General features: G+C 41.2%; 2 protein-coding genes across 6 annotated transcripts in view; both read left to right on the forward strand.

Annotated features, from left to right (window-relative positions):
- The window catches only part of DUSP21 (dual specificity phosphatase 21), a 29635-nt gene extending 20339 nt beyond the window's left edge, over nucleotides 1–9296 (forward strand). Inside the window, 2 exon segments of the mRNA XM_045860436.1 lie at nucleotides 8789–8933; nucleotides 9045–9296. Coding sequence (XP_045716392.1) covers nucleotides 8789–8933; nucleotides 9045–9296 — 397 coding nt within the window.
- A 413-nt stretch (nucleotides 9297–9709) lies between these two features.
- KDM6A (lysine demethylase 6A) overlaps nucleotides 9710–12277 on the forward strand; it is a 176007-nt gene continuing 173439 nt past the window's right edge. For 2 of the 5 annotated variants that reach the window (XM_045860698.1, XM_045860703.1), the window contains exons 1-2: nucleotides 9712–10142; nucleotides 10357–10420. In XM_045860698.1, coding sequence (XP_045716654.1) covers nucleotides 9979–10142; nucleotides 10357–10420 — 228 coding nt within the window. In that variant the 5' untranslated portion in view covers nucleotides 9712–9978. Of the gene's footprint in view, nucleotides 10143–10356; nucleotides 10421–12277 lie in introns of all 5 variants that reach the window. The other 3 variants (XM_045860700.1, XM_045860701.1, XM_045860702.1) reach the window with 3 other exon arrangements.

Consider the following 12277-nt stretch of genomic DNA (forward strand, 5'->3'; position numbering starts at 1 on the left):
CTCACTGGTAATCAAACCAGTGACCCTTTGGTTTGCAGGCTGGCAATCAATCCACTGAGCCACATGAGCCAGGATAATTTTATTCCATTTCTTATCATTGGCTTTACTATTGACACTTAGTTTAGTTTTCTACTAGCTAAATTTTCCCATTTACTGTCTCCAATGTGTCCTTTAATTTTGTTTCTGCTTTTTAAAAACTACTTATTTATTTTCCTACCTCTGTCCATCTCTCTTTTCATGTCATCCCACTGGATTTGCATCTCAGTACCACTTCTTCATTCCTTTTTTTTTGTTTGTTTGGTTTTTTACAGAAGCCTTAAGGATGTCAAGAGGTTTCTAAAATTTCTCCTAGACACTGGTGAAGAAGAGTTTTCATTTCCTCTGTTTCTGATTTCTCTCTTCTCCTAGCTCTGTGTTGATTATTCTCTTTACCCTCAAATAAGACAAGGTTCCTGTGGACTCAATCTCTCTACAGGTGATTGAGCCAGTTAACCTTGACCCACCATCTGTCTATGGAAGTAGCAGCAGAATCTTCATCTTGAGTGTATAGCTGTCTGACTTCATCTTTTTTTACCTCTTCTTTAGTAATGTGATACATAGCACAATCAGTTTCCAGCCAGACTTCCCTCAGGGATGTTCAAAATGCTGGCCTTTCCTTAAAGTTTTAGATAGGACTAACTACATAATTTGCAGAAAAGTTATAAGAAATATGAGAATGTGGGGCCCCTTGCTCAAAAAATTAAAAATTTCAAGATGGTGACAGCAAAGCATTAAACCAAGCATGAAGCCCTTTTTATCACTGGGTCTTTTGCAACTGCAGAGGTCTCACTCCCATGAAGACTGCTGTGATTATGGGGATTGCACTATTTAAATCTAAGTCTCCTCCCTTATCCTGCCAATCTCTCCCCTATTTCATGCTCACTTGTTTTATCTATCTGCCTAGAAAAATAGGAAATACAGATGTCTGAAGGATATGAAGTGGGGTTGGTGGTAGAGATCAATATTCTGGTGAGCAGCCTTTAAGGGTAGAGAAACTGCTATCTCTTGTTGGTTTAGGTACCAATCTGTGAGTTGGGAGACAGATGGTAGGGTCACCAGGGGCTATGGTGGGGGCCTTAAATAAGCAGCTTCCTACCTTTTTCAGTCACTGTCTTTGAGGAAATGAAGCCAGGTAAACCATGACTGGGACCTTCTTGATCCACCTATTTAGGTCCATCTGCCTCATAATTAACATCGGTTTTACCCACATCCAAGCCTTAGGTTAACTAAAAGCCTTTGAGTCTTTGATATTATGAAATGTGGTCTTTTTTTTCTGTATTTGAGGAGATTTTTGTGAGAAGTTAGGCCAGGACACACTTCGGGGCAAATAGCAATATATTATTTTGAACTGGAAGCCCCCATGGATCCAATTAGTTAGGCCGAGGGTTGGAAAAAGTTTTTTATATAGGACCAGACAGTAACAATTTTAGATTTTACAGGCAAAGAGGCAAAAAACAAAGATATTATGTAGGTATTTATATAACAAGAGAGAAAACAATTTCCACAAATATTTTATTGAAGAAGTTAAAACTAATAGCAATAACTGAATACCTTTGGTAATAGAGGTCTACTAATGAGAAGAATGGGATTCTTTGTTTTTGGAATATATTTTGCTTAATTAGGGTTCAAAATTAGAATTCCCTATCATAATATTAGTTTGCAAATGTTCATCTGTTAATGCTGATCTGTGATGGGATTTTATGTATTTCATTTTTGAAAATGTCTTTCCATACAGATAGGCACTGCCAAACACTGACACCAATGTGCATACAATTTTAGTTGAACATATTCGTTGTGTGGAAGGCATTTACAGAGTTCTATTAGATTCTTCCATTGATATTTGCCTTTTAGTATGTCATTACATTGCAGATTAATCACCTCCAACTGACGGTTAGGAAGAAATTCCTCAATTGCACAGTTAAATGAATTTTGAAATATGGAAATTTCCACTGTACATGTATTGAGGCCTGAAAAATGCTGGTTGGAACTATAGTTTGAACTTGGAAAATATATCTGCTGCAAATTTGTATAGGAATGGATAATTTCCCTCTTATTTTAACTTTTGAGAGCATGGAAGTGTATAAAGTGGATTGAGCTTACTTGTAATTAAAGCAATGTTAGTTGTCATCAAGATGACTTTACTATTGTGTAAATTTCATCTGTGTTGGTTTTTAAATATGTTGTTTTATTTTGTTAATGGCATAATTCATTCAACAAGTTTCCAGCAAAAGCTAATTTCTAAAGCCATTCATAGTTTATAACAGTAATTGAAGGCTGTTCTCATTCAAAAATTTTCCGTTGGTTTTGAGTTCAAAAGCATCACAGTAAAACTTTGCCACTGCTAAGATACTGAACTGCTGGGTGGGACAGCAAATTGGTGTGTTTACAGTTTCTACTTTTGATAGAAAATTCACAGAACTGATATTGGTTAAGCCTGAGATTGAATAAAGTTACCATTGACATTTATGGCTCAATAACACATGAGTAGTTCAAATATTACAACAAAGAATTTACTGATGAATAATACAATGAATAGCCATTGGGTTTAAAAACCTTACATTCTACGAGCTTAGCAATTTGCTCAAGGTGTTTTTCTGTTTTATATATATTTTTACTACTATCAATTGTAACACATCTTAGCAGGTTCCACTTCATGTTGTACTAAATCAGTGCTTTTTCAGCTTCTTTGAAAATACTTTCCCCTGCAGTGTACCATGCAGGCTATCCACAGGGGCTAATTCTTCAGTCACTTCAAGCAAGGAATGTAATCCTCAAATAAACAACTTAGTATTCTGTATTCTGTTAACTCATGAAGAGCCAGGGAAAACCACTCAGTTAATTACCTTGTTTTTTAATATACTCTTGATGTATTGCTCCCAATATTGACTCTTCAAATACTGTTCTACCTGAAAGGCTAATAGTCCTAATTTCTCTGGACACATTACTGTTGCTCTCAAACACAATTTAATGAAATAGCTTTCCTTGTTTAGCCAAGAAATGAGCTACTCAGAAAATTACTTTGGTTGCAGCCTCATTTTCACTTTTTATTTTTGTGAAGAAATTCTGCTGTGATAAAATATTCTGTTTTAAATTCCCTAATTGTTTTCATTGCTGCTTTCCTGTCAGTTGGGAATATTGTGATGAGTGTAGTCTAACAATGTTGACATAGATTGTATTTTTTTAAGCAAAACTCTGGTGTTATTGCATAATAAATGCTTTGCTATCGAATTTGATAGAACAATCCACACTCCACTGCACCTTAAAAGCATGACATTTGAAGTCCATTTTTCTTTTTTTCTTGTTTTGACAGAATAGGGATGTACTTGTAATAAAAAAATGTCATGGTGTTATATGCATGGCACTTGAAACACTGCCAAATTCAGAGCATCACTGTGATTTGTAGGGCACTAAGCAGCTGTGTGACGTGATGAGAGCATCACATACATTCTCTGTTGCAACTATCCAACTTTGTGTTGTTTTGTGAAAGTAGCCATAGATAATACATAAATGAATCACAACTGTATTCCAATAAAACTTTATTTATGGACATCAAAATTTGAATTTCATGTAATTTTAACGTGTGATGAAATGGCTGTACAAACAGAGGTGGCAGGCTGTATTTAGCCTGTAGGTTATGGTTGTCTGATCCTTGGTGTAGCAAAATGGTTGTACCAGTCAGCTAGCCAAAATTTATTGAGCTTGGAGCCAGCTGCTGATCCCAGGTGAAAGGAAATCTGTTTAAAGTAGCAGCACTAACACCCATAGCAACCCTACAGTTGTTATTTCTATGCCTAAAATCACTATAATCATTAATATGCTTCTTTAGTATGCCTTTCTAGACTCTCCATGGCAGTGCCTAATTTTCCAACTTCAATTCCCAATTCTTCCCTTACCCTTTTTGTCATAACCATACTCAACTTGAATTTACCAGAATTCTCATCTTCTTAGGCTTCTGAGCTCATGCAGATATGTTGCTACCTCTGCCTGGAACACACACACCTGTACATTCACCTTCCAGCTCCTACCAATCCAACTATTCTTTAGAACAGGGGTGTCAAACTTATTTTCACCAGGGGCCACATCAGCCTTGAAGTTGCCTTCAAAGGGCCTTATGTAATTTCAACTCCTTAACAGTTAAGGAGTGGTTACATTTATACAATCCTAAAATTATTTCAGCCCTTTGAGGGCAAACTCAAGGCTGATGTGGTCCCTGGTGAAAATGAGTTTGACACCCCTGCTCTAGAAGCTCTATCTGGTCGCTCTAGCTGATAAAGATGCCTCTTTTATGAACATCCACAGAAATTTGGGCAAAGCTTATAGCACTCATCACTCCGCATTATAGTATTTATTGGGTTGGTCAAAAAGTTCATTTATTTTTTTTCCATAAAGTAAAAGACACATTTTTCATTTTCACCAAAAACTTTATTGATTTGGATATTGTGAGTATGTTGGGTACCTCCTGTGTGGTATATAATGTTGATTGTTCTCAGTTAATGTCTCAATTTGATTGCTATCAATTGTGGAGCATCATCCAGTTAGATATCTCCAGCACAAAACTTTGCAAACCACTTTTGACACATTCGATCAGTTAGAGCACCATCTCCATACACTGCACAAATCTTTTTGTGTGTTTCAGTTGCATTTTATCTGTCTTGAAATAATAAAGCACAATATACCAAAAATGTATTTTCTTCCATCTTCCATATTAAGATGGCTACACAAAAATTCACCAATTTTGATTAGTTTTTTATTTTATTTATTTATTTTTTGGTTTCATGTCTAATTTTTATTCCAAAATATAAAGCTCTTCCGAATTAAAGTACAGTTGACACACAATATTGTATTAGTTTTAGGTGTAGAACATAGTGAGATTTAACATTTATATACCTTACAAAGTGATCACCACAAAAAGTCCACTGTCCACCTGTCACCATACAAAGTTATTGATAAGTTTTTTTAAAATGCACACTGATATAACAGCTGTCATAGTACAATCTAATGAAATTGTTTCAAATGAAGTTAAAGACAACTAAGTAAAGCTGGAGTCATCTTACAGGAAAAACCAAATAAACTTTTTGGCCAACCCAATATTTACACAACTCTCTGAGTTCAGGACAGGGACCATGTCAGTTTGGGAAGTTTTTAGTTATTTCTTTGCATACTTTGGGGGACCTGACCTACATTTCTCCTTTCCTTCCGGGACTCTGATAACACAAGTGTTAGATTTTTTGTTAAGTCCCACAGGTCCCTGAGGCTTTATTTTTTTCAGTGTATTTTCTGTTGTTTAGGTTCAGTAATTTCTATTGTTCTGTCTAGAAGTTCACTGATTCTTTCCTCTATTCCTTACATCCTGATGTTAGGCGCATATGCCAAGTTTTAAATTTTGGTTATTATATTTTTCAGTTCTAAAATTTCCATTTGGTTCTTCCTCATACCTTCAATTCTTTTCTGAAATTTCCTAATTCTCTGTTGAGATGTTCTAGATTTTCATTAGTTTCAAATGGGTTTATAATTGCTTGTTGAAACATTTTTATAATGACAGCTTTAAAATTCTTGTCAGATAATTTGAACATCTCATTCATCCTAGTGTTTGCACCTGTTGATTGTCTTTCCTAATTAAATTTGAGATTATTCTGGTTCTTGGTATGAGTTTTAATTGAAACCTGGGCATTTTGAGTATTATGTTAGGAGACCCTGGATCTTATCTAAATCTTGTATTCAAGACCTTTCTGATATCACTCTGGTGGGGCACTGCGTTGTTACTTTTAGGTAGGAGAAATCCAGGTTCCCCACTCAACCTTGGTTGACACTAGTGGGGGGCAGGAGGGCCTCCTTGTTACTGCTGGGTGTGGAAGGGAGTTTGGGCCACCATTGATACCACTTTGGCTGGGAGGTGTAAGAGTGCTTCATTACTGTTCCCCACATTGTTTCCACTGACACCATCAAGTGGTGGCCTCATTACCACTTGGCAGTGGTGAATGTCCTGACCCTCCACTAGGCCTCCTCTTGACACCAGCTCAGCAAGCATGGGGAGTGATGCCTCATTACTGCTGGGTGGGAATGGAAGTCCAGGTTCCCCAGTATGGTGGTGGTGGTAGAGATTTGAAGTGCCCATTACAGCCTGTTGAGGGTGGAATCCAGACTCCTGATGAGTGTGGGTGTCTTGGCTTCTTCCAGAAGTCCCAAAACTATCTAGACAACTGAAGTTTTTGTAATACTTGAAAGTCTGTCTATACTTGGCTCCCTATCTCCCCTCAACCCTTACCTTATATTTATTTTATCATCAATGTATTTGGACATCAGTTAAGGGCAATCTTTAAGACACTGGTAAGTATGGGAAGACCTAATAAATTTTTTTTGAATTTATTTTTGATCCTGAGATAAAGGATTAGTTCTAAGATTAGATAAACCATGACTCTGTTGTATTACTTTTTATCATCTGTATAGGTTAATGTGGCAGTAACATTATAAATGAACTACATATTTCTATAAGTACCACATGCTGATTGCTGAACTACGCATTTCTAAATGCATCAGGTTAAGTATTTAGTTGTTTACAAGGAAATTAAATTTATTTTCCTATAATTGAATGGACTTCTTCTCCGATATTGATTGTACTTACACAAGTATTAACATAATAGTGCTACAAATTATGTACTAGTTAGTCCATACCGCTCAGCATGATACAAATTTTATACAATTTAAAAATATTGATATATCTATGCATATATTAATTATATTAACTTGGTAAATTCAAATTACTCTTCCCAGTTCCTAGTGTAGTAAGATAGAATTAAGAAACAAGAATCAGTACAAGGTGATAAGAGGTTTAATTTTACAATAATGGAGAGATGTAGCCACAAATAAAAAGTAGATTAGGACTGCCTATGTATTGGGCTTATGTAGAAGTTGGGGAGGGATAAGGATGAAGTGATTGATACATTTAGAACTCTAGAGTAAAAGCTAGAAAGATTTTAGAAATTCCAACCTTCCTATATTTTTGAGGTCTTTGAATGCATTGTGTCTTGCACTTTATTTACCCCATGGTATTTAATCTTCAAAATAGTGTTATAAAGTGGCTACATTTTCTCTTTTTAACAGATGAGGGAACTGCAGCTCAAACTAGACTTTTTGAAAGTCACCCAGTTGTCAAGTGATATAGTAAAGATTCAAACCTAGATCTTATGATTCCACAATCCATAATCCTTTGATTCAACCGCTCTGACTTCCATATGGGTTTTCAGATTCACTTTTCATAGAAATAACTATAAAAATAATTTATCCCACTTCTCCAGCGAGGACCTAAACCATTATAACTATTTTTTAAAAAAGATTTTATTTACTTATTTTTAGAGAGGGAGAAAGAGAGCAAGAAAAAGATAGAGGGAAACATTGGTTGCCTCTTGCATGCACCCTGACTAGGTACTGAATGTGAAATCCAGGGATGTGACCTGATGGGAATTGAACCTGCAGCCTTTAGCTTTACCGGATGATGCCCAACCAACTGAGCCACATGGGTCAGGTCAAACTTTCCTAACTGTTGTACATACATTTATTTGACAGATTATAAACTACCTGATATCTAAAAAACTACCTAGTGATAGGACTTGTTACTGTGTAAAAACTGTCTCATGCTTCATAATAGAAGATGGTATCTGTAGTTGGACTAGACCCAGAGTTTCGGCTTAGAGTGTAACTTTCCTGGGATCGTAAAGCCTGTGCAGAATAAGGATTTGATCCAGGTCTGCTTGATTCCAACCCACCCACTGCAAATACTCAATGCAAATTTGCTATTACCTAGAAATGACTAAGTGCTGGGAAAATTTTTGAGGGGTTGGGGGTGGGTAGCCTTATACTCTAGGAAAGGGCCTGAGTCAAGAACCACCAACTCCAGGAAGGTGGCCAAATAATGGCAGAATTTGTATCTCTGCTCGTGCGCTCGTTTGTGTGTGTGTGTGTGGTGAGGTGAGAGTGGTGTCAAAATCTCCCAGGCTCTGAAGGTTACAGTTTGTGACAAAGTTAACCTTGTATGTGTTAATTTAGCTGTCGAAAACATTCAGCCCTCTACGCTCGCTTATTGAAATAAAATGGAATATCATAAAGAATCGAAGAGGTGATAATGAAGAAAGCAATTAAACATGAAATGTAATATACATAAAACTACAGTTTATTAGTCTAGTTACTAGTCTTACGGGAACACTTTAAAACTGTGTGCAAAATCAGTTGAGATTTCCATAGCTTCTCACTGAATACTGCTAGGATTAGAGTCAGCACTGAATTGTCTTCCTTATATTTTGAAATCCAAGTTAAATATATTTTGTCTATTGTTACATTATTGAAAATGTGACTGCATGTTTTTAAATTCATGTCCATTAATTTTTTTCCTTTCCCTGAAGACATATCTTATTAAATTTGTCTTTTGACCAAAGGCATCTTTTTTCTCCTATAATTAGGAGAAATCTATCACTATGGATTCAAAGTCAGACTGGTGACTTTTATTTGCATCTGAGACACGATCAGAACAAGAAAGTGTTATCTCTGTCTGAGGCACGTTGTGGGGGATAAAGGCTTTTGGGGGTTGCAAATTATGATGAGAATCTTAAATGTTTTCTCTTAGGCCTGTCCGTAAGCAGCCCCAACTCGTCCATGCTGGCCCCACTGAGATCGCAGCAATAGAAACCAACATTCTGAAGATTCCGCTTAACAAATTTCCGTCATTGCTTTTTCTTACAAAACCGTTGTGAAGTAGAGATAAAACGCAGGCAGCAAGAAAACTTGGCCCCAAAGTGCCGCCAACAGACCTTCGGCGGTGGGGAGCCTCAGACCCAGTGGGCGACTCTTCCTTCCGTCAGGACGGGGAAGCCTTTCCCCCTTCACTTTCGGCGCGAATGACGGTACCAGGACCTGGAGCCTAGGCCCGGCCCAGGGCGGCACGCGAGCTGCGAGCACGGGGCGGGCCGCCGCTCTCCGAGCGCGCTTCTCGCGGAGGCCATTATTTCCTGCAGTGCCCAAAGCGTGTGCCTTCTGCGGAGGGCGGAGGTCAGAGGCCCAGATCCGAGACCCTAACCAGGACCTGGGGAACCCGGGACTCTCGGAGCGCGGGGCTCCTAAAACCGCGGGCTGGGCCCACCTCTGAGCTCCCCGGCAAAAGCGTCAGTGGCGTCCACGCTCACAGCTCGCGCCTGCTACGGGCGGTGCCGGACGTCGCCTTTCCTCCCCGCTCCCCTCCCCCTCCCAAACCCGCCGCAACTCCCTAGGTGATACGGCCCAGACTCTCCATTCTCTGTCCCAGAGTATTTAAGCAGCACAACCTAACAAGCTGCTCCCCCTCGCAGACAACCCTTCCCCTCGACAGACGGACGCAGCAGCCAACCACCGGCTAGAATTGGCCGGCGTCCGGCTCCTCAGCGATGGCAGACTCGGTGGGCGGGGCTCGGGCAGCTAGCAAGTTCAGTGGAGCCACGGCTGACGTGAGTCAACAAAGGTCACGTGAGGCAAGCGGGCCTTGCAGATTGGCGGTCTTGGTCGGGCGGGGAGGGGGGGTCACGGCAGCGGCGTGGGGTTCGCTGTGTGACACAATTACAACAACTTTGTGCTGGTGCCGGGGAAGTTTGTGTCTCCAACAAATCCCTCCCGTGCCCCCCAGCCCCGTACGCTCCGGCCATTCCCGCCGTCCCCGCCCGTGGCTCCCCCCCGCCTGCCCCCGCGATGTGACCCTTCAGCTGAGCCGCTGCTGCTGCCGACCCGGGGGCTCCGCAGCCCCTACCACCGCCGCCTTTACCGCTGCCGCGTTCGGATTTCTCGTCGCTGCCGCCTGCGGCGGAGGAGGAGGTGGCGATAAAGTTGGTGTGCAGGTCCCGCGCGGAGATTGGGGACGTCGTTGCGGGCCCCTGCCCGGGGCGGGTGTCGGCATTGGAGTTGTGAATTCGCTGCGTTTCCATGAAATCCTGCGGAGTGTCGCTCGCTACCGCCGCCGCTGCCGCCGCCGCCGCTTTCGGTGATGAGGAAAAGAAAATGGCGGCGGGAAAAGCGAGCGGCGAGAGCGAGGAGGCGTCCCCCAGCCTGACAGCCGAGGAGAGGGAGGCGCTCGGCGGACTGGACAGGTACGGACCGCCGTCACCCACCCGGTCGGGTCCAGACGGACTGGCGCCGCTCTCCGGGACGGCCCGAGCGCGGCTCGTCTTTGGCGGCGGCGGGGCGGGCACCTGGGCTCGGCGCTCTCCGTGCAGTATCCGCTTGCGGGGCCTCGGGCTCGGGCCGGGGTGGGTCGGTGGCGTTCCCGGAGCTTTGACGAGCCGCGTGTGTCTCTCCCTACAGCCGCCTCTTCGGGTTCGTGAGGTTTCATGAAGATGGCGCCAGGACGAAGGCCCTATTGGGCAAGGTAAGGCAGCCACGGGCTGGACCGCGGACACGATCTCACTGGCCAGTGCCTTCCTCCTCCTCGGCCCCGCGGCGGGGCCAGCGCTCATTGTGGGCCGTGAGCTAGGGCCGAGGGGCTTCCGGAAAACTATTTCCTGCCTCTGCTCCCCCCACCCCCCACCCCCACTGCCGGATACCTTTCTGACTCCCTTGCGAAATCGCCCTCTTCGCTCGTAGCTGGAGGAACGGAGACGGTACCGCTTTGGGGCCGAGCTCATCTGGGTCGACAGAACTGCCTGTTCTTCGCCGGCTTTTGGGGGGTAGACCGATATTCTGAAAGATGCCTGTTTAGGGTCAAGAGATCGTAAATGTGTACACATGTCCTCAAATTTCCGACTTACTTGCCTCCCCGGTTTTTATTCTTTTCCTTCAGGCAGCCTCTTCGTGATAGCTGTTGGTAACCAAACGTTGTGGGCTTTCTTGTGTCCCTGCCCCAGAAGGGGGAAGTTACACGTAGTTTAGGGCGATGAAGAGTTTGCATTGGGCTGTTGACATGCATCTCGATTGTATGTGTTTTACCTGAAGTTAGGTAGGTGACTTGTTTACTTTTTGGGTCTTTCTGTCATAGAAATCCCGCAGTTATCTGTGAATGTATTTTTTTTTACTTGGAACCTCGTTTTCCTATGTGTCTGGCAGCGGAATCCAGAGAGGGATTCGGGGTGTAGCTTCTGTTTATTTGTGTGGAAAGTTGTTGGCACTGTCATTTAGTTAAGTAATGGCTGCTCCTATCGGCCCAAGATGGCGGGACAGGGTGGGAGGAGAAAGTGAAGGGGGGGGTTGGGGAGGGAAGAGAGGTAAACATGGAAATAAATAGTAGTGATGAATAGGCCTCTCCTTGGGAGTGTGTAGGTCGTGATGTTAAGTACAATTTATCCAAGATAATTTGCATATAGAATTCTCGTACCTTTTTCAAGCTTGGAAGCAGCATTTATAAACTGGTAAATGGCTTATCAACCTGTAGCACATTTAGTTTCCCTTCCGTTAGCTGTTGAACAAAGGCTGTAGAGTCTCCATCCGCATGCATCAGTTTGTGTCTCCTAACCAAAACCTGATTGAAATGATATTTGTGTTCTTTCTTGTTAATTGGGACTGTGAAACTTGGAATGTGTGATAGGTGTTGCATCCATTAGACATTTTCTTTTCTAGCTGAAATCAGTAGCCTTGCATTTGACACTTAGCTTTATTGTTGCAATTGAGAAGAAAGTTTGAAATGACTAAAGTCTAGCATTTTATTCTCGAGTTAAACATTTTTTATTTAGTTGTCCTGAATTTTTGTCTGTAGTTTGGGTGGGAGAGTCACTGAGTCCTTTTATCTGTAATTATGCTGTTGTTTTTGTTTCAGAGTAACTAAACACAAGGGGTTTCCATCACAAATACTGACCTGAAAGCTAAACAGAAATAATCTTTCAGTAAGCCTAGTCCCTTTCACCGAGACAGATAATGAATTAAACTTTGACTATGTAGGTATTAATTAGCTTCATTAAAATTATCACTGGAAAAGTGAATAGTGACTAGCTCTGAAATGATCTTAAACATCAATGATTTTAAGCCTTGAAAAAATTTTTTTCAATCAGTATTTAAAATATTTTATTTAAAAATACTTGGCTACTGTCAAAGTTGTCATTTCAAAAGATTAAACAAAACAATTTAAATTTAAGGAGCATTTTTTTATTTTGAACCGAATAACACAGGTCTAATATGGTTGGTAAAATTTTTTCCAAGATAATTCATTTGGAAAAGTTTGGCCAAATGTATTGCTTTTGGCTACAGTACTGAAAAAATAAATGCAGCCTGGTGTTTTATATGGCTAATATGTAAA

This window comes from Phyllostomus hastatus, unplaced genomic scaffold (assembly GCF_019186645.2).
Source record: "Phyllostomus hastatus isolate PE091 unplaced genomic scaffold, TTU_PhHast_1.1 phas_scaffold_200, whole genome shotgun sequence".
In the NCBI taxonomy this organism is placed as follows: Eukaryota; Metazoa; Chordata; class Mammalia; order Chiroptera; family Phyllostomidae; genus Phyllostomus; species Phyllostomus hastatus.